The 22,608-nt window shown below is 38.9% G+C and overlaps 1 protein-coding gene and 1 long non-coding RNA gene across 14 annotated transcripts in view; one reads left to right on the top strand and one right to left on the bottom strand.

The window, feature by feature from the left end:
• The window catches only part of SYNJ1 (synaptojanin 1), an 87,841-nt gene that overhangs the window by 9,437 nt on the left and 55,796 nt on the right, over nt 1–22,608 (bottom strand). For 6 of the 13 annotated variants that reach the window (XM_073891166.1, XM_025872085.2, XM_073891169.1 and 3 more), the window contains 16 exons: nt 21,706–21,846; nt 21,240–21,432; nt 20,810–20,968; nt 19,560–19,716; nt 18,794–18,911; nt 18,478–18,693; nt 15,139–15,217; nt 11,827–11,989; nt 8,412–8,621; nt 7,367–7,507; nt 6,782–6,820; nt 4,781–4,828; nt 3,492–3,530; nt 3,276–3,346; nt 1,232–1,340; nt 781–998 (listed from right to left, as the gene is read on the bottom strand). In XM_073891166.1, coding sequence (XP_073747267.1) covers nt 781–998; nt 1,232–1,340; nt 3,276–3,346; nt 3,492–3,530; nt 4,781–4,828; nt 6,782–6,820; nt 7,367–7,507; nt 8,412–8,621; nt 11,827–11,989; nt 15,139–15,217; nt 18,478–18,693; nt 18,794–18,911; nt 19,560–19,716; nt 20,810–20,968; nt 21,240–21,432; nt 21,706–21,846 — 2,101 coding nt within the window. The remainder of the gene's footprint in view (nt 1–780; nt 999–1,231; nt 1,341–3,275; nt 3,347–3,491; nt 3,531–4,780; nt 4,829–6,781; nt 6,821–7,366; nt 7,508–8,411; nt 8,622–11,826; nt 11,990–15,138; nt 15,218–18,477; nt 18,694–18,793; nt 18,912–19,559; nt 19,717–20,809; nt 20,969–21,239; nt 21,433–21,705; nt 21,847–22,608) is intronic. The other 7 variants (XM_073891175.1, XM_073891176.1, XM_073891197.1 and 4 more) reach the window with 4 other exon arrangements.
• LOC141372489 (uncharacterized) overlaps nt 598–22,608 on the top strand; it is a 28,318-nt gene continuing 6,307 nt past the window's right edge. Inside the window, exons 1-2 of the long non-coding RNA XR_012377753.1 lie at nt 598–715; nt 12,664–12,802. This is a non-coding gene — a long non-coding RNA (uncharacterized lncRNA). The remainder of the gene's footprint in view (nt 716–12,663; nt 12,803–22,608) is intronic.

Below are 22,608 nucleotides of genomic sequence, written 5' to 3'. Positions count from 1 at the left end.
GGCAACAAAAAATGTTCTTACTAAACATGAATTTTATTTTAGCAATTTTACTAGAATGTATATAACCAAAGTAAAACCACATCCAAATAAAATAAAGCAATTTAACTTGCATGATTATCCCTGTATAAAAATAACTCTGTATGTACATCCTGGAAGTCTTCCCAATGTGAGGTCACGCTAGCATTGCAAAAGTCCTTGTGATCCTATGATCTTCACCCCCTAAGGCAATGGCACTGCTTTCTGTGCAACACTAATGAGGTGACCTTATTCTTTTGATGACTTCTACTTGGTCAACAAGCACACTGCTGCACAGCCAAAAATCTAAACTGGACCAATGCCTGACATGGAAATACCTGAGGACCCCAGGGCCAGCTCCACCACAGAAAAGGACCATTGCTTGCAGCTGGAGAAACAAAAGGATTATTCTCTGTTTATAGGAAATTAACCATACTGCCAATGGTAAGGCATCTCTCTCCAGAAAGTGAGAACCAAAACTAATATATTAGCTGTGAACAACAAGAAAAATATACTACTATTCGTCCTCATATGTTAACTATCCAAAGTAAAATGTGCATTTAAAAAAGATGAAAAAGTCACCAACACTTTAAATGTGAACAAGATAAAACAGCCTGGGAACCACATGGAAGTTCCCTCCAGCACCCGATTTGAAGCTTGTGCTCTGAGAACCCCTGACCTCAGCAAAGGGTTAATTAAGGTAAGTCTGTTCAAAGACTATAGCAAAGGCATCCAAGTGCGATCTTGTTCACTAGCAGGACTTACTTGTGGTTGTGACGAAGGCTCTGAAGGCAAGCTGTGGGACGACCTGCTCCGAGGGGGTGGCTGAGGTGGGGTTTCCAAGCTCGGCTGGGGGGCAGACTGAGGCAAAGGTGCTGCCGTGGGGACAAGAGGCTGCTGCAGCTTCTGAACAGGTGGGGGTGGAGAAGGCTGCATAGGAAGGGCAGCCTGAGGCTTCAGCGGTTCAGGCAGAAGAACTGACCCTAAACAATGCATTTTCAGATGTTAGGTATTTTCTAGAAAAACACATTCTGTTCCTCCTTCCGTGAGGTGTTGGGGGATTCTAGGCCCCCGCTCTCCCACCGAGCAGCCTCATTCCTTGCGGCATGTAGAAGGAAGGCTAGCCCTACTTGAGTACGTTGTAGAAGGTGGGAGGAGGGGAAAAGGACCCGTGAAAAAATTCAGGACAAACTGGAATTTCTAATATAGGGCCTACCTTTCACTACTTCTGGTGGTTTGCTTTGGCTGTCGGGGGTCAGTCTTCCAGCAGATGCTCGAGCATGGCTCTGTGGGGCACTGATCACTCCAGCACGGGGCGGAATAGTCTAAAAATGTGAAACATAACATTTGAGACATTAACTTATTTTCAATAGATGAGATTTTGCAAAAATATTTGTTTTTGTATCCCATTTAGTCTCCTCTCTGGCATTAGCCCCCATCCTGTCATTTTAATTGCTCTCTATTTATAGTCATACAGTGGTAAGCTTTAAAACCTTCCTTTTTATTTTTGACTGTTTACCATGTGGCAGGCATGATGTTAATTAAGCACTATTTAGGCATTTCCATTGCACCTTCGAAATTCCCCTCAGAGGTAAGTATTCTTTATCATCTCTCTTTTAAATGAAGACAAAGAAATGTATACAACTTTCCCAAGGCTGTAAAGCTAGAAGGGAAACCAGGACCTGAGCTCAGGTGTGACGAGCGGTGGGGCCCCCGCCCTTCCCCTGTGCAGTGCGGCCTCAGTCGCAGCCAGGGATGGTGTGAAAGCTCACGAGGAGATGGAGACACACATACATGGAACAACTGCGACATTTAAGAAAATCCACACCTAAGATCGTTTTTTTCCAAACACAGAAGTAAAAACTCTTGGATGACTAACTCAGTGTGCTAAATTAGATAACATTCAGAGGGACACCTGTGAGACATCTGTTGTCTATTTTCCTAACTTTGCTGGAGGCTCTAAGCCCCTGTATTTCTTATTTTCAGCACAAGTTATTACTGCAATCACAAAATCCTGACTTACCTTCCCTATTCTGATGGCATTAAACAGAATACATAAAATGCTTGTGGGAAGTGTGCTGGCAAAGTCAGTGAAGAGCGACTGTCCCTTTATGAAAAAAGAATGGGTAACAGATCCTCTAGCACCTGTATCCTACAGACACTATTTACTTATTTATATTTATTTATTTATTTGAGAGAGAGAGAGAGAGCAAGAGAGTGTGTGCGAGCAAGCAGAGGAGGAGGGGGAGAGGGAGAGGGGGAGAGGGAGAGGGAGAGCGGGAATCTAAGCAGACTCCCTGCTCAGCGTGAAGCCTGACTCGGGGCTCCATCTCCTGACCCCGAGATCGCGACCTGAGCCGAAATCAAGAGCTGGACGCTCAACCCACTGCGCCGCCCAGGTCCCCTGCTGCAGACACTTCAATGCAGAGTGTAATATTACATGTAGTATTACATGTAGTAAAGGACTTTAAGGGTGCGTATTAACTAGACAGCTACAACAGGAAAGACAAAACTTTCTTAGAAAGGCTCTGACCATTTCTTACTAGGAATTAGAAGCGGTTTCATCAGAAGCAGACCCTGCACTTCTCCCGAGGGTACCGGCTCCTGGGTCCCACTCCTCAGTGAGGGGTCCCCCGGCAGTCCCAGGCACCACTGGACAAGCCACTGGTTCTGGTTTGTGTTTTCTTTTATTACTTACTTGTTAGATCCCAGAGAAAATTTTCATTTGGGTAAATATTAGAATAATTACGTGTATTAGAGAACATAGGCTAAACACAGAAAACCACAGATTTACAAGGAAGGGAAAAGCCCTGCGGCGCCATCTGTGCCCCTACTTTTCCTACCGTCAGAACCAGTGTTAGTACATGGACTCCTATCAATGTTCTTCCCCCAATCCAGTTTTAAAATCCTTCTTCTTGAAGGATGACTTTCTATCCTCATTAATTACTCAGATAATACCTTAAAAAGCTGCTCAAACACACTGCCCTCTCATAAATGTTGAGATTCTAAGTTATTCAGTGACCCTAATTACTGAAGTGTATCACTTTTGTTCAAATAATAAAGTATATTTTGTTATTTTTGAAGAGTATGTTAAATGTTATCATTGATGGTACCCTGGAAGTCATCAAGTGTCATTCCCTCATTTTAGAGTTGAGGAAACTAGGCCTTGACACATGGTTTTCCAAGATAACACACCTGACTGACAGCAAACCGGGACCTAGACCCTAAACCTGTTGGCCCCCAGGCTAGGTGTTGCCTACCGGTCTGGCTGCACTGTATCCAGCAGGTCCTGGGCCTGTGAATCCTGCCTGAGGTGAAGGCTGATTGCGTCCTGAAACAAAGACATCACACCACGTATTTAGGTTTTTTGTTTTTTTGTTTTTTTTAAAGAAAGAAACAAGAAACCATGTACTTATATCCCAAGTGTCTACATGGTCCAGTTTTAAGGTTAGGTAGCTAAATTTAAGTGTTTTTACCTATATTATCTTTCCGTGTTGTTCCAGGGCTTTTGGGTGCTTTGAAGCAGGAAGGGGGAAAAAAATGAGTCATAGGTAAACAATCAAGCAACACTGCATAATACCAGTTGGCTGTTCTGTTTCATTACCAGCACAAATGGGGGCATGAGATGGGAACCAAAGGTACACTGCTTTGGATAATGATGAAGGCTATTATCCTTCCTCAAGAAAATGCCCCTGAAGAGAGAAAAATTAGAATACTCAGAGTGACATTTATGAGAGACAACTTAGCCCTCAGTCTGATATCTCACTTACAGGGTGACTTCTAAGGTGACCCTCCCAACAGAGTTCTCTCCTGTGAACCGTGAAAACATAAGGTCACAAGATGGGATCCCACTGCCTCTCAGAGTTTGGCAAACTGCTCCCCAGCAAAACAGAGCATTTTCCAGGTTACACCAGGGGCTCCTAAGGACCCTGTTTTAGAGCTTCATGCTGTAGATATCACTATCGATACAGGAATCTTACAATGAGGCATTTTAGATTTCTACAACAAAATCCTATGATTAAAGTAGAGGGCGGGCACATCTTACAACTAAGTATTTGCCTTATGGAAGACAGTGTTAATATGCGGTTCAAATTCACTAGAAAGGTATTGGACACATGAAACAAAATAAATCACTTGGGGTCAAAAGGAGCAGGGGGAACTATTACGGATGGCATATCAAATTTATTCTTTTTTAAAGGAAATTCATGTGTAATTGTCATATTAAATACATCAGCCCTTTGATAACTATTATCTTAATGAATGGCTTTTAGTCTTAATGGTCTTTTAAGCAAATTTAGTTAAGCATTATACATAAAAAATTTGTTATTTGAAATCACCCACAAAATACTTATTCTTGGACCTGAATTAATAGGGTTTAATGATAATTATTAATTTTTAAACCTTCGGAGTTGGTATAGTATATTTCTAAACATTTGACTTATTCTAAAAAGAATTTTGAAAGGCATTCTTCTTAAAATAACATCGTACAGTAATTCCACATCCTAAGTAGATATGAAATATATACAAAACAGAGTACAATACAACATAAGAATCGCAGGGAAATTAAATGGGTAACCCGTTAGAAACTATCCACAACACAGAGTGAAAAGAGAAAAAGTACAAGGTTACACGGTGTACATGGGGGTGGGGTGGGGAAGTTTACAGGCAGACTAAGGACAGATTTAGTGTGCCTTTAACACACGGGGGGGCTGACATTTAGAAGTGAGATGAGAGGTCCGTTTCTATGATGTAGAAGTCTTGTTACCTTCCATCTCTCGCCTAGGTGCCCCAGGACTGGGAGGGGCTCCAACACCTTTTTAGAGAAAGAACAGAAGCTATATATTGTTCAGGGCCCACAGCACAGAATGAAAGGCAGGCACACAAAACAATTTCTGCATTCAACTGACTTTTGCAAAAAGGTTCTTTTACTGCTTTACATTTCTTCAAAGATATCAATACAAACCAAAGTGACTTTAGAAGCCTAGCCCAAACCCCAGGCCTCCCTTTCCTCAAACAGGATGGAAAGGGGATGACAATTTTCTTTTTATATCAGAGATTATGAGCTATAGGAAATTTTAAAATATCTTAATGAAAGCCTTTACTTTATGATCATCTCATTATATTCACAGTTAAATCACTAATAAAAGCTCTAATATTTGACAGTCAAAAAGGAAAAAGAAATCAATAGTATTGATTTCATTTTAAATTTCTTTGAGACTATATTAGTTTCTTAGAAGTTAGTTTTTGATGCATTATTTTAAGAAAACTCTAAAGGTACTGTAATGACTTTCTCTAAGTTACTGCCTTAAAGGAGTTATTGGTTTATAAGGTTCAAAAAATAAGGTGCAAACATTGCCTACAAAAGAATTATGAAAAGAAGCAACTTTTATTTTTTTTTAAACAGGCAGACAAGACTGTTTTTTTTTTTTAAGATTTTATTTATTTATTTTATTTGAGAGCGAGAATGAGAGAGAAAGAGAGCATGAGAGGGGGGAGGGTCAAAGGGAGAAGCAGACTCCCTGCTGAGCAGGGAGTTCGATACAGGACTCGATCCCAGGACTCCAGGATCATGACCTGAGCCGAAGGCAGTCGCTTAACCAATTGTGCCACCCAGGCACCCGAAAAGAAGCAATTTTTAAAAATTAAGTCAGATTTCTAAGTTTGATATAACTTTTCACAAATTCATTTAAAAATTTATTTTCTGTACGTTATTTTCCTAATTAAAGGAAGAGGATAAATAGAAGTTATTGTAAAAATATAAACAAAAGCAGGAGTTTAAAATAGGAAAAATTAATGTTTTTTTGTAAGTCAGTGGAAAAAATTATCATCCAGCAGCATTCTGCAGAAGCTGTAAGGCTGAAATAACTGGGCTATACTTTTTATACAAAGTCCTTAAAATCTACATACCAGCAGAGACAACCTGTGATACCAGGTGAATCGGTCAGCAATGGCATCAGGCAGCCAGAGTAGAAAAAGAATGACCACACAGGTATAATGAGTGGGCTTTAACAGTGGATCTGTGAAGCCTCTTCTGCAGAACTATGATAACCTGCCTCATCCTCTCTTAGAATTAGATTAAATGAACTTGTCAAATACATACCTCCAACTGACTTTTGTGAGAAATTTTCATGTAAACCAAAGTACACTTTTTAAAAAAAGTGACCCATTTATTAATAAAAATTTCCTTATTGAAAAAAAATAAAATCATTCTCATGTTAAAAAAAAGCAAAGCACGAGTTTTATGACAAGTTATGATAAAGCCGTACAAAATGAAAGATATATTTCAGATAATTATAGCTTTAAGTTGCATTCCTAGGAAATCTTGCTAATCACTAGATTTGCTAGGTTTCTAGAAAAGGAAAGTACTAGTGTATCACTAATCACTAATCAAATACTTGGAAAATGTTCTATATTTACTATATCTGAATTCCTTTTGAAATTAAGGTGATTTGGGGGAATTAAATCTGTGTAATCAAAATAACTATATTTATTAAGAAAAAGTGTATCAGTCCTTGATGAGAAATTCAACTATGTCTACCTGGAGAGTGGAAGCCTGTATCAGGCCTTCTTACTAATAAAACTAAACTCTGATCTTTTACTTAACAGGAATATAATGGAAGTTTGGAGCTATTTTTAACTTGGAGTATAAATATCATTCACTATGGCTTTTACCAAACAAATCTAAAATGTCTTTCCAATACAGGGATCAAACTCTAAAACATGAATGAACCAAGATGCATATATTATAACAAATATAAATGGTTACCTCCGAATTCTTTTCTAGCAGGTGCAGGACTCCTAGCCCCTTATAGTTCATAAGAAAATATGCAGCGGAAAGGAAAGGACATTAAGTAAAGAACTGAAATGTCAAAGACTTACGATAGTATTCATAACGTTAAATGTCATGTAGGAACTACAAACTAGTATCTTGGTACTATAAAAAAGCTATTATTTAATGCAAATACTTCTAACAATTTAAGTAATGGCACTATACTCAAAAAGAATATTTAAGCAAATATATAAAACTTTATCATAAATAAGTAAATGTATGTTCTTCAGTTCTAATTATATGTTTTACAGAAATTAGTACAACTACATCAAATTAGCAAAAACAAAACGAACATTTGTTTTGCACACCTGTAAGAAGGCAGCTAGAAAAACAGAAATCTAGTTGGGAAACACTCTTTTTACCTGTTCTGTTGTTCCTCAGAGAAAGGCTCAGGCAGTAGCAACAACGGTAGAAAAACAATAAAATCTAGAAGCTTGAGGTTTGAAGACATGCAAAACATTTTAAAATAGAATGGAGGAAGATTTTCAATCTAGCAGAAATGGAAATCAAATGGTTTGTTACCTGAAGGTGGAGGTGGTCTCTGGGGGGGAGCAGGGCGTGCAGGAGGAGCAACTGGGCGGGGGGGAGGAGGCCTCTTGGGCTCTAGGGGCTGAGAATCTCTTTGCTGCAGCTGTGTTGCTGGCAGAGTGTCAATAGGAGAACCTAAAAAAGTACACGAGGTAAGATCAGGTTCCACGTGGCTGTGAGCATGTGAGTATGGTACTTCCCAATACGTATGACAGACTCTCGATTCTCGATTTTGCTCATTTTCTCCATTTGTTCTGTAATGTAATGACATGCATTTTTATTATCAATAACATAAGCAGTTCTGCCATTAAAGTCCCCTTTGGTACCATGGAAGCAAGAGTGCTGTAGCTCCATGTGGACGCCTTACCGAGGCCCCAGGTGCTGAGAGCTGATTTAATGAGTGGGCCGATCAAGAGGGCATAAAGCATTGGTTGAATAAGGTCATTTGCAGTCTGCTGGCCCATACAGAGAAGAAAAAAGGAGTCTCTTCTTTTCTCTACACCTTAGCTCATCTTGAATTTATCTAATGAAGCCAGTCCTCTAAGAGTAGTATGGGAGAACTGGAGACATTTATGAAATGGAAGACATTTTCTGGAGATGTTGGTAAGCATAGAACAGTGATTTAGTCATGTGATATAACAACTTCCAGGACAAATCTTCCAACTTTGGAGGAGTAATGACTCTTAAATTTGAACTCAAAAAAATTTTTTTGTCTCTTTTTGCTTCATACCATAATAGAGGTTATGTATAAATAGATACTTAAGCCCAGATGGTTATGAGTTCTTACTGCACTGACAGAAAAACATCAATTTTAAGACATGGATAAACCTCATAGGAAAAAAGGTTTAAGAAAAATTCTCATCTAATGAAGGTGATGATGAGTTAGCTTCCTTTCCATTTAGGGCTTACCATCCACAGGCTTCCTCTTTTGTATGCATAGAAAACACAGTACAGATCCAAAGGCATCAGAGATTTGACCATCTAAAATCAAACAGATCAGGTAGGGAAAGTCACAGGAAACCTGAAATAAAATACATACTTTGTGAAGTTGGGTGCCCAGGAGTTCTCGATGGCGCTCGACTTGGTCTTACGGGAAGGGAAGGTATGGGGCCCTCTGATATGGTCGGTGACTGGCAGGGACTGGTCCGGGGTGAAGAGCTTGGGGAAGTGCCAAGGCCAGAACTTGAAGATGGCTGCAGGTGCTGGGGAAGAATTTCCTCAACTTCAGCACTGTAGTCATCGACATCACCTGAGGAAACAAGGTTATTAAAATTATCACCATTTTCACTTTCTCAGAGGTTGTTTTTACCAATCCAGGTTTCAAGGGGCTCATTATGACACTGCAAACATGCAGAGGTTAAGCATGTTGTTAAACTGTAACTAAAGATAGCCTATTACCTCAGAGCATCAGGATGTCCATGGTGACTAACACCTGGAGCGGGGTTGACACAAGTGCTTTCAATATTCCACCGAGCAGCTATCTCAGGGCTGGCTGACTCAAAAGTTTACTGCTCTCCTTTCCTTCCAAACCTTTCTACTTGCTGCACGGAACTGCTCCCTCCCCACTCATGGGGAGTCCTCAACTCAGCTCTAGCCCTTATAGTAGACAGGCTCTCAGACAGCTACATACCCTTCCCCAAAAGTCTCCTCAACACTCCTTCCCCTGTGCTCCTCTGAGGCCTCCCCATCTCCCTCCTTTCCTCAGGGTTGGAAAGTAGAGTCAGGGTCCCTGTGCAACATGATTCCAATTTCAGAACATTAATCCTCCAATCCTGAATAAAAAGGTCTACTTCTTTGAGGCTATGCCTGCAGGAATTTATGTTAATGCTCTCCACACCCACTTGCTGCCATAATCTCCAACCTCCATCCTTCTGGTGATTTGAACCCACTCATTGAGGACTAAGCAGAGAGCAGGATGACAGTTGGGTCCCACCATGTCTCTGGGTGACATCAAAATCCATGTAGACAACACGTCAACAACTGAAAAACCTTGGTCTTGTCCTTACACGCTCTTCCACTCAAACACACACAGCCCTCCCAACTGCACTAGCTCTGAAATAATACTCAAAACACTAGCTCCCAGCCTTTCAGTTCTGTCCCTCAGTGACTCTTCCCTCTTGGGACTTTATCCGGATCCAGGCCTTTGATCCCTCTCCTTTTAGCTCTGATGCCATTCTGCTTCTCTGAATCTGTCTTCGGATTCGATGCGCTTCACCTCGGCCACCCCCACGCACCTTCTGTCCCACGGGCATCAGTTCCATCACTGCACCCGGGCTGCTGAGCGCTGCCGCTGGAGAGAATCCCATGGTGTTGACGATTGCAGTCACATTCCGTTTGCAATTTTCAGCCTCCTCTGGGATCCCAAAGCTGCCTGCTGCAATTTCATGATTGGCTCTCCGCAACCCCCCACCCCCTTAGGAGCTTTAATCTCGGAACTTCTCAACTCTCCTGACACTGTGGGTTGCCCTACTCCTGTAGACAACCTCAGCTTTTAACACTTCTCAGAGGAGAGAGAAGTCTTAAGATGGGACCCCCTTCCCACAATCTGCTGCCAAGCTGGAGTCTAATCCCATGGTTGCACTCGGGTTTTTGTGGTTCTGCCCCACCCCGCCCTGTTTTCTCAGTGACCTGCTCTATCACCCCTTCTGCCCTGCTGGTCCCCAACATCATCAGCCCTTACCCTGGCATGAAGATCTCTCAAGCCTCTCTCATTTCAAACAGCACTCCCTGGATCCCCAATCTCCTTGGAACAACTGCCCCTCACACTCCCCAGCCCCCATCTTAGCTTCCTTAAAGAGCTGTCTATAGACACTCTCTCCACTTCTTCACCTTCTATCCACACCTCAATTTACCACCATCTGGCCTCATCCCTGCACTGAAAGTACTCTCATGAGTGTCACCCACTGCCTCCTTCACTGTTCTTAAATCCAAAGGGCAAGTTGTGGTCCCCAGTTCTCCTCCTCTCGCTGTGACACAGGACTCCACTGACTATTTCTTCCTTGTTACCATTTCTTCCCTTGATTTTTAGGCCCATCTCTTGGCTCTCTGACATCGCTAGATGATTCTTTTCATTTTCCTTTTGTGAGCAGCTGCCTTCTGCCTGTCTTTAAAATCTGGGGTTCTCTGTTCATTCCCAGGACCAGTTTTCTCCCATCTCTATACAGTCCTTTTGGCCAAGCTAATGACAACCTGTGACTTGAGCTGCTATCAGAGCAGCCCCGTGAGCCCAGAGCTCTCTGCGGAGCACCTGCTTCACACACCCACAGCCCACATGTGGGCCCAGCAGGCTCCCAAGACACCTCAGTTCAACATGATCCAGACCAAATTCATCTTCCACCCCACACCGCTCCCCTGCTTGATTTCTTTTTTCTCCCTTTACTCCCTCACGAGCGTACTTACAGAAGAACTTTGAGCCTTCTCCCCCTTTGGTCCTTGCACATTCCTTCTTCCTGGCTCACCCTCTCCACCTCCCCTCATCTAATTCTCACCCAGTCTTCAGACTCTCAACTCAAATTTCAATTTCTCTGGGAAACCTTTCCCTGCTTCCCCAATCCGAGGTGGGCAACTGTCCCGTGAACTACTGCAGCATTGTTCATGACTGCATCTGTCACCTGACTCTCACTGCCTGCTCACTGGTAACACCGCTAAGCTAGGAGTTCTGGAAGGACAAGGATGATATCTGTTGAATTTTCAGCACCTAGTACGCACCTGGCACATCCAAGGAAGGACATAAATGTATGGACTAAGTCAACGAATGAATAGAGAAACGTGAAAGCTGGGGTTGTCTTGTATGGTGCTCAACTCTTAAATGTGTTATCTGGAATGTACGCAGCCTCACAGTATGATATATTGTCATTTTATAAACTAAGGGATGCACTGTCATGGGAAATATGCTAGAATAACACAGCACATAGCATGAGAAAGCACTTGCATTTCTTGATTACATTTAAGGAAATTATTATTCAGATAACTGGGTACTAAACGCTAAATATGAAATGGCCACATTTATATGGGTCCATTCAAATGCATGTGCTCCTAGCCTCCTTGAGAATCTTTTTAAAATTGCTTTGAAATGTATCTTCTTTTGTAGTAACTACTTTGAACGCATTTCTGTTGTTAGAACACCCACTTTGAACTTCTACTTTTCTACCTTAACTGCAACTAGTGGGACAAAACCACACACCCGAAATACCAATTCGTGCTCTTAGCACAGAAGGACATAAACTCACACTTCTAAAGATCTTAACCTTTAAATGGAAGAAGGACAAGTACATTTGCAATCTGAAGTCTAGGTACAGGCAAAATAGACAAATACAATGCAAAACAAAACCCAATTAATACTGCTCTGTGTGTTGCAAGAAGATAGAGATGGATAAACTTGGAGACTAAGACTTCACTGATGGGAAAGGACACTTATCTAGAAGCACAGAAGTAAATGTGTTCCATAAACAAACCTTCCATATCAAAATCTGCTGTGACCTCCGCATCTTCACCAAGCAGGGTGGAGCTTGTCGATGATGGCAATGCAACATTAATTTTCTCTAAACTCATTTCTTCCTCCAAATTTTTGATCCAGTCTGGACTTTTTAAAGTAATAGTTATAGTCCGACCCAGTAACTAGTTGATTAAAAGAGATGGAAATTAAAAATTCATTAGCACGAAAATTATCTTGGAATAAAACGACAGCTTTAGTTACACTATGCAATAGTCTAGGCTTAATTCAGCTAGATTCAATTTAATATATACCAAATTTTGAAGTAGCTTAAACATTCCCAATTTTCCCTTTAAAAGCCCGTGTTGCTAAATCTAAGGTCTTCTCTTCTAGGATGCACAGAGATTCAGGTTTCTGTTGCTGTAGCCAATATCTTTCCCTAGCCAGATGTAAATTCACTGACAACTTTGCCAAATAATTTGATACATCCTTTGATTCTGATTAAGTAATTGTTCCTACATGAAACAATTACAGAAGAGATGGATTGGCATTCTGCCTTTCCTATAAATGTGAGCAGCTTTTAGACAAAAGTATAATCTACAACAGCCAAACACATTATAATTAAGTCATACTGTCCTGTTGATGTATTCAAAAAATAGTTTCAAAAAACCTGCACACAGCCACAAGACTCCTTGGTCAAACAGACTGTGCACTAGAAAGACACTGTCATTTAAAACCCATACCATGTAACAAACTTGCTTTCTAAAATGTAAGCTCTCTTCTACACAGTTTCAACTTCCTTCCTTTAAAGAGCTTCTGGAGAATATAAAATAAGTGAACTTTTCTGGTATTTCCAAAGGAGCTATGTAGCTGTGACCAACATGCTGTGAGGACAGCTGACACCTTTGTGGGTACAGATCTTCCGCGGCTCAAAGTGCTATCAACATTAGAATTCCTTGAAGGCACAGGATGGAGACACAAAGCTGTCGGCCTGAATGGTACAGTCGTTTTTAATAGTAATTTACTATCTACACTAAGCTTTGACGTCAGTGTCCTAAGAAACCAATAATCCTGCACTTGCTTATCAGAACAAATCAATTCCATTTCAGAACTTGGCAACAGGCTTCATAGGTCTTTAAAGAACATGCTCAAGATCATCCTTTAGGTTTGCCCCACTTAAGCTATCTAATTTTCCTAGCACCTTCCCTGGAATGCAAGAGCTCTTAAGGGTCTATATACGTCCTAGAAGATTTGGGGCTAAAATAATGTTTTTAACAAAGCAACAGACTAGAGGTTTGGAAATACCTAACTTTCAAAAGGACAAATTAATTATTATATACTTTCCATAAACCTAATTTTTACAGAATTTTCAAAATATTTTTGGGACCTAAGAGCGGGTATTTTCTAAGAGCATAACACAGATAAGTAGACTTGAGGGTAAGGGGCAGGGCTGAAAAGGAGGAGAAAAAATAAAATAAGGAAAATTAAACTGTCAGAGAAAGACAAAAGAAATACTCGGCAAGGGAGTAAGCTAACACTAAATTGAGAATTGCTCTTAAATATTTATATCCTCATGGGATGAAGACAGGCTTTAAAGAAACTAAAGCTAGAATTAAAAATTAAAAATCTAATTTCCATACAGTTAAGACACAACAAAGTTACAAGATTGACAGGTAGGAATATCTGCAGCACAAATGGAAAGGGACTGAACTTTACACCAAGGCTGCTTCAGAAGATGAATAGGCTAAGGACATACGCAGCTCATTTAGAAAGTACCAATGACCAATAAATTAAGGCGACCAGCAATTAAAATCTTAACGGAAATGACATACTACTTCTGGTTTTTCAGGTTGTCAAAGTTAGAAATTACCCAGGATCGATTAGGATGTAAATATTAGGTAACCCAAGGCATAATGTAACTAGATCCATACTTTCTGAAGAATAATTAGGCAACAAACATCCAGTTGTAATCTGCCTATATTCTCTAACACAGCAAATTTACATTTAGGAATTTATCCTAAGGTCAGGAATAACAGGGTAAGCACACAAAGTTAGAGTGTACACAGGACTTCCCTGGAATGTTGGTTTTAATAACTAAAATTCCAACAGTCTAGCCATTAATAAGTTTGTTAAATAAACTTATGTATTTATCCACATAACAAAATTAATGTCTGCAGACATTAAAAATGACATATTTGCTCTCATGAGCAAATTTTCTATATTTGCTCATATAGAAAAATGTCCATGATACCATCAAGCAAAGAGGCAGTGAGAAAACAGCACTTACAACACAATCTTACTTGTGTCTGTGCATGTATGTGTGTGTATACATGTATATCCTGCTTGTGTTACTACATACACAAACGTATATGTAATCTCATTGGTTTTAATATACATGCATCTATCAAGGTTAAGAGTAATTATTTTGTAATGGTTCGATTAGTGTTCTTCACGACTTCTTTCTTTATACTTTTCTGTATTTCACGATTTACTTTTGCTTGAGTGTATTACTATTACATTCAGGAAAAACTAGCATATAAAACCTATTTCAAAAGCAATATATGTGTGGAAACTGTCGTTTTACTCCAAGGAAACTGAAGTAATGTGACAGAAGAGCAAGCTCAGGGAAGACTTTATTATGAGTTTTTCCACTGTTGGAGAAATTAGGTCTGGATTTTAGTCCATCCTTCTAGTGACCACATGCTTAGAAATTTAGGATCTGTCCAAAATCATTCAGAAAAAACAGATAGACACAGCACTTTATGGAAATAAAACTATTCTAGGTCATTGATGTAAATTTCCTCCATCAATAACATTTTAAGTCACAGGTTAGGAATACCTCCACTAATTAAAAATTACTAAAATATTTCAGTGGGATGGATTTGTTATCTATGGGAATTATTTTACCTACACCTGAAAAGGTTATCTGGGTACCCTGATCCAAGCCAATAAAACCAGTTCCTAGGAATAAAGAGTACCTTCCTCCCTTGTTTTCTTGTAAATAAAGCATTTTCTTCATTTAATAGAGATCTTTCCTACTATGAATAAGCCAGAGTATCTATCCCAATTAATAAGTTTCCATATAATAAAAATCCAGTTAGGTGATAAACATGTTTTCTTCTTAGTCTTTACCAATGGTATCTTTAGGGAGGACCAAAATAATTCCAAGCTGGTCAGAAACTTAGTCTAAATAATAAATATTAAAACACACCATAAGGTCTTTTATAGTCCTGCACTGGAAATACATTTAGATAATCCTGCTGCCTGTCTATAAAAACATAATCTTCGGATGCCTTTTTTCAAAATGGTTTAGAATCAACAAATGCTACCTTACCTCTTTACCATTTAGGTTCAGAACACTCAAGGCAGAGCTTCCCTCCAAAAATGTAACCCACATTTTATCTTCTACAAACCTTCAAGAAAGAGAAAAATAAGCCATAAAAAATAATCAATATCTTATATGTAACTAGCCCAACGACTAACCCAACGACTAACAAGGGCCTATAGAGGCCAGGAAGTAAAAAACAACAGGGAGAGCAGTAGGGCCACTGGTGACCTGGAGAGGGCGCGCTTCCTCTAAAAGCTTTCAAATTCAAATTTCTTTCAAATACTACGCTAATAAAGCAGTGGGACCTGTGGACCTCCATTTGTGATCCCTGCTAATCTAATCCTTCATTTCACTGATAAGGAAAAAAAAGGGCCAGAGGTTATAAGTGGCTTGTTCAAAGTGACCTTATAAGGATAATGAGTTACAGGTTGCTAGAATCCAAGTCTCCTGGACCTGTAGTCTAGAACTATGTATTTTCAGGGTCTCAATGACTTCCCTGAAACAAATTTCCTTTGACCAAGAAATAAGATAGGGAATTGTCATTAGAATATATATATCTGACTGGCCCCAAGGTACCTTAGTTTATTATGGTCCTTGTCTTTATTCACTGACAGCCATTTACTCTCTTGGGACTTCAATGGTGTTTGCTATGATTCTAGGTTTGTAATTTTGAAATAAGAAACCCCCAAAAAGAAAAAAAATACAAAGGACATTAGAACAAATTCTGAATAAGATGATCACTGACACATAATAATGTTATCGTTTAAAAAAGAGGAAAACAAAAACATTATCAGTCTTATTTACAGAACAATTTTACTCACTGAACTACTTCCAATTATATAAATCAAGATCAGGAATCCTTGCAGATTTTTCAAAGGGGCGTGCATGTGTGAGCGCTCACACACATGCGTACACACACACACACACACACACACACACAACCAAGGATTCAAAAGCACGGCTTATGGATATCAAAAGGAAGAGGCTGTATTTTCTTCCTGTTTTCACCCATTAGGGTAAAAGCTTCTAGTTTTTCCCCCCAACTAATAGAAGTATCTACATTTGTCCCATTTACATTTCCAGGGAATCTCTCATTTACAAATGAAAGGGTTTACAGACTTTGGTCATTCCTTAATGGTTGTTTTATTCTAGACCAAAAGGTAATGGTCAGTTTAGCTTTACTGGTGACAGTAGTCCTCTCCTTGTTTACTTCCATGGTCTGCTTTTCTATTCTAACTTGGTTGTCTGCAGGTGTAACAACCAGAATATTCCACGTGTGGAGACAACGCATAGTTTTATAACATTAGGGTAATACCTTGTTTTGTTACCAATACTTTTTCTTTATTTCTTTTTAAGATTTTATTTATTTATTTGAGAGGGAGAGTGAGAGAGAGAGAGCACAAAAGTGGGGTGAGGGGCAGAGGGAGAAGCAGACTTCCCACTGAGCAAAGAGCCCGAGTGGGACTAGGTCCCGGGACTCCAGGATCATGACCTGAGCCAAAGGCAGACACCTAACCAACTGAGCCACCCAGGCACCCACCAATACTTTTTCAAATTATGACAAGCACTTTGGGGAAAGCTTTTAGCTCTCATTTAATACCACGTTCCTTTGAGACTGGGTTATAAAGATAGGTTGTTTTCCTGTACCAGAGTCTTTCATCCCTAATGTACACTTTGTATTCTCTAGCCCAGTGCCATATTCTACATTTGCTCATGAAGACACTTGTCTGCTACTATGCTGCCCACATTGTGCTCCTGGTAATTTGGCTTTCTGTAGTTGGCAAAGCTTACTGTCATCTGTAAACTTGGAGATTTCACTATGTACTTCCTAATGCCTTAGGATTTTAGAAATGTTTTATTTTATTTTTTTAAAGATTTTATTTATTTATTTGAGAGACAGAGAGAATGAGAGATAGAGAGCACGAGAGGGAAGAGGATCAGAGGGAGAAGCAGACTCCCTGCCGAGCAGGGAGTCCGATGTGGGACTCGATCCCGGGACTCCAGGATCATGACCTGAGCCGAAGGCAGTTGCTTAACCAACTGAGCCACCCAGGCACCCAAGAAATGTTTTATTTTAAAGCTTTGGGGTGGATCGTTGTTAAATGATTTGAAGGATATATAAATGCAATTTCTTCTCTATTTGCTCATTTACTTTCTGAAAGGACTCTAGGTTTCTTGGGCAGGCTTCTCGCTCTACAGAAAGCACAGTCTGTGGGGTACTCTGTTTAGGATCTAGGGAAGCCATTATACAATTCTGATCTTTCCACGGGATTACAAGTAGGAATCAAGACTTCAGTTTCTCCTCTGCTCTCCCACCACACCTCGTACAGGGATCTACCCACCAAATAGCTATAAAACATACCTAAATGAGTAGATGAAAAGCACAGAAAGGAATCAAACCTCTTCCCTATGAAATTCAAACACATACATGTCATTCAGTCTCTCAAAACTGCTGTCTACTTGGAAGAGAACATTTTTTTTAAACAAGGAAAGAAGCATCTGGTTCTGCAAAAGGCAGATGGTTAAGTCAATGACAGAAACGAAGACTGGACTAGATGACTCCAGACTGTTTATCTGGTGGTGCTTCTTCTCCATTAGCTGGAAATTAAATGTACTTAAAATTACTTAAAACATCAAATTTCTTAAACTGAGGGAGGAAAAGTCACTCTGCTTTACTCCTAACTCTCCTTACAAAAATAAAACAGTGATCGCAGCTTCATTTTGCTGTGGGGCTTTGTTATACATTAGACTGTATGGGAGTCTTATTAAGATACCACATCTAAATGTGCACATTATTTTTGTCATCAATTGTTCACATCAACTTTTATTACTCAACTTCAAACTTTCTAACCAGAGTTCAGTTTCAAAACCTATAAACCCTTTGAACAACATTTCTATAGTATGATTTTCCTATAGTTTGGAAATAAAAATACAGTTGACCCTTGAACAACACAGATTTGAACTGCAGGTGTCTGCTTATGTGGATTTTTCCTGATACAGTACAGTACTGTAAATGTTTGTTCTCTTCCTTACGATTTTAACATTTTCTTTCCTCTAGCTTACTTTATTGTAAGTATGTAAGACACATAACATATAAAGTATGTGTTAATTGACTGTTTACATTATTGGTAAGGCTTCCAGTCAACAGTAGACTCTTAGTAGTTTTTGGGGAGTCAAACTTCTAAGTGGATTTTCAACTGCATGGGAGGATCAGTGCCCCCAACTCCCACATCATTCAAGGGTCTACCGTATTCATACTCTATTCAAACAATAAAAAGGTAATTTCTAATATAGAAAATATTTAGGAGTCATGAGCTGCTTTTGCACACTAAATATTTTACTCACCTTATGAGTATAACTTCACCAAAATTTGTAAACTGCTGCAGAAGCTCATCAATCAAAGCATCATCGAAAAAATTATTTTCTGGGATAGAACTTTTGATTGAGACCAATACTGTACCATCTGGTGGACCCTGAACTGCAATTACTTCTTTATAAATGTTTTGCCTCTCTTCAGCTTCAACTTCAAATATATCTATATCAATCAGGGCAACGACAGGCCTTAAGGCATAAAGGAAGATGGATGTGTTAGACATGTTTAAGAAAAGATGTATTTCAAATAAATTTCAAGCACCATTAGAAATAACAAGACTGTTTAAACCTATGGTCAGAGGTCTTCAGCTCAGCTCTTCCGTAGTGCAGCAAAGTGCCAGGAGTCCATGTGTAGAGGATTTTGCTTCCATCTTGAAAACTAGCATTTAGAAGATCTAAATCTTCAGCTGCAGTCAGAATTAAAAAAAAACAAAAAACAAAAAACACACACACATAAGAGAAGCCACATGAGCATGTCAGATGATGGGGGAGCCAGGAGCTAGCTTCTTTGCTTTATAGGCTTCAGTTGCCTGAGGCTGGGATGCCTGATACACTTGTTAAGCAGCGGGAAGTCTAGATACCTTTAAGTTAGAAAGGTTTTGGTTAAATTACCATTTTATGCTTTACTTAGTAAATAATTAAGGCTTTACTTCTGAGATTACTTAAAGACCTGTGACCACCTAGTGTTTCATAAGTAATTCAACAGACAAGGGGCAGTTCATAATTTTTACAAACCAGATTAGTTATTCAAATTAAAAACCTTCATTAGCACTCCATTGAAATTCTCATAAAAATTTCATAAAAATGTTTCCCTGCTTCTCTTTATATCAAATTATGTCACTGAAAGAAAATAGACCAAAAAATTAAATTATTATAAGCAAGTCTGAGAATATTTTTTAAATTGTTTTATATTTTATTTTTTCTATTCTAGAAAACCTTGGTTGAAAGATTTCCAAACCTTGTTGACAGCCCTCCTCCTTTGATCTATATATCATTCCCTTCTACCTCATAAAATTTGCATTAGCTCATTTAAATGAGGAAATCCATGTCCCAACCTGATCTATCAAAAGGCCACTTCCTTCTTCTCCAGAGGACACGGTCTGTCCAGGCAGGGGTGCGGCACTTTTCACTGGTGTCATAGTCATCAGAAAACAAGTCATATTTGTATGTTGGAGCAAAGGTTACTTTTCCTTCTAAAAATCCTCTAAAAATCTAAAACAAAATATAAAGTAAGTTATTCGAAAAAAAAAAGTTCTGTTTCATTCAGCCAAGCCAAGCCATTCATTAAATGTCTCTTATGTGCTGGAGATTCACACAAAATTTGTGTCCATCAGATGAACACTTTTAACTGAATGGAACAAAGGTTTAAGAAAAAATAACCTAGGATTTGTTCATGCCACTTTAACTTTCGATTAAACAAAGTAAAAAAGGTGAAAAAGGGAATTCTACCAGACCTTTGAGCTATAAGAGACACTTAAAACTATAATGGATTTTAGAAATCCTCTAGTCTTGACATCTAATTATCAAATGAGGAAGTAAGACCTAAAAAGTTAAGTGGGGCCTAAAGTGGGAGAGTATAAATCAGATGATCACAAAGGCACCATATCAAGTGGCCTCAATCACCTCTTACTTTAAAAAAAAAAAATTAAGCCTTCCAAAATTTTGTGGTTGTAAGTTTTAAAAAATAAGTTTTAGAAAGGCAGATGATATAAGAAACAAAAGAATAAATTTAAAAAAAAGAATAAATAAAGCAGATTACCACAGGGTCTTAGAGCCAAAAAACAGTGGCTCTGAAGACAAAGATTCTAAATTCACTATTACTGAAAAAGAAGGAACCAAAAATGTATACTCTTCCACTTGAAGGTGAATCTTACAGAGACTTTAATATATTTTTCCTCCTGGGAATTATTAAGAGTCTTCTTTTTCTTTTCGTTTTTTTTAAATTTTTTAAAGAAAATAATTCTGTATATGTTAAACTAGACACATGTATATAAGTATAAAGAGACTCCAAGTGGGGTGCCTGGGTGGCTCAGCTGGTTAAGCGTCTGACTCTCGATTTTGGCTCAGGTCATGATCTCAGGGTCGTAAGACTGAGCCCTGCTATAGGGTCCACACTGAGTATGGAGCCTGCTTGGGATTCTCTCTCTCCCTTTCCCTCTGCCCACCCCCAACCTTCTCTCCCCTTCTCAAAAAACAAAAAACAAAAAACAAACAAAAAAAGGAATACTGTGATTAAGGAAAGCGTGTTTCATAACAAAAGCTCCCCTTCTTCTCCATGCAAGTATCTTCTTAAGTATGTATATACCTGTCCAGCATTTTTTTGATTGATAAGCTGATCTCCTGCTATAAGAGAATCCCAATTTTGCTGTCTTATCAGCTCTTTAACTTCTTCATTAGGGAGATCAATGCGATAGTTGAAGTCACCACACCAAAATACATAGTCGTGGGAAAACAGCATCCTTCCCTGAAGGCAAGGAGAAGGGATTTTAGATCCTAAACAGTCAATTTGAAAAATGTTTTACAACTATTTCTTTGCCTCAGATATGCTTGCCTTCCCCTGGGCAGGCCCTATTTATTTGACCCAAGAGTAATAACACATGAAACATCAATTTAGGTGAACACTGTTGATGTTCCTAGGAACTATCTTAAGTTTTCAAAAACTGTTAGAGAATTTGGAGTAAATTAAAGTACACATTTCAAAGCTTCATCTTCAAGAACAAGCAGTAAAAGCTTACCATTGGAAAACTCAATTTCCGTGCTATTTCTACAAAATCTTCATTTCTTTCTTTGACTTGTGATTGCCCTGCAGCAAAGTGGCTACAGACGAAGCAGAGGCTTGTTGTATGGAATAGCATTCGTATTGCAACTGCTCCCTTATTTCCAGTGGCACCTCCCATTCCAGTCTTCACAGTATCAACCGCAACATCCCTTTAAAAGAGAAGACTAAATCAAAGATCGGAACTTCCGAAAGTTCTGTGTGTGTCAGAAATCAGGAATGTCTATGAAAGAAATACAAAACTACAGTTTGAGGACAAGGCTGTGCAACGAGTGTGGTAAAACTATTGGTGACTCTTTAATTAAAAACACATTTAAAGCCAAGATTCATGAGTAAGTGTTTTCTCTGAAGCAACAAACATGCCGGGTCTTTTGCTTGTTACGAGATGGTAGGAAGGAGCCGCGGAAGATGCTCTGTTTACTGACCTGATGAAGGGAGCGTGCTGTGGTCTGATAAAAACAAACAGGCAGACGCCCACCAACTGCTCAGAGGCGAGCAGCACATACTTGTTGTCTCTGGAGATGGTCTTCTGCAGCTCCACAGCCCAGAGCTTCTGATTTGTTGTGCTAGCAGAAAATATTAAAAAGGGAATCTTTTAAAAGACCTTGACAATACAGCCTATTTTATAAGGCAATTGTAAATTATATCTTTATATCCCCAAATTTCATAAGACTACCAAACAGTCATGAAATCCACACCGACAGTGAAATCTTTATGTAGGCTGGTTTTTTTTTTCCTTTAAAAAGAAAAACCTAAAATTTAGCCAAAAGAATATCATACTTCGAAGTCTATTACTCCTTTACAAAGAAAATCTGAGCATACTTATTAAATAAGTGCTCACCATTTGAGTAATTTCCAGTTATATTTTTTTCTGTAGTATTCATTAGGATAACAGAGAAGTACATGCTTCCAGACACATTTTCCCCCTCTTTTCTTTTTTCTGTACTATAAGTAATATCTTTTATAAACTTATCATGGAAAATTTTAAACATGCATAAAAAAAGAGATAATCATAAGCTAAAGCACCATAAACCTATTACCTAGCTTCAACAATTATCAACATTTTGACAGTCTTTTTTCTTCCATCTCCCCTCACTTGTGTATGTGTGTGAATATTTTAAATCAAATCTAAGACAAATGCCATTTCACCCATATACACTTTAGTATGCATCATCTAATGCAATGGACATTTTTATTTTTACATAATCACAATGCCATTATCACCACAATTCCTTAATACCATCTAATACTCAGTTCATATTTAAATTTCCCTAATTATCTAAAAAATGTCTTCTCACAGTAGGTTTCTTTAAAACAGGGTGTCCAAG

Source organism: Callorhinus ursinus, unplaced genomic scaffold, assembly GCF_003265705.2.
Source record: "Callorhinus ursinus isolate GAN/ISIS: 27379988/994484 unplaced genomic scaffold, GSC_fseal_2.0 scaffold1, whole genome shotgun sequence".
In the NCBI taxonomy this organism is placed as follows: Eukaryota; Metazoa; Chordata; class Mammalia; order Carnivora; family Otariidae; genus Callorhinus; species Callorhinus ursinus.
Note: the sequence above shows the minus strand (reverse complement) of the source record. Positions and strands in the feature narration are given on the sequence as shown.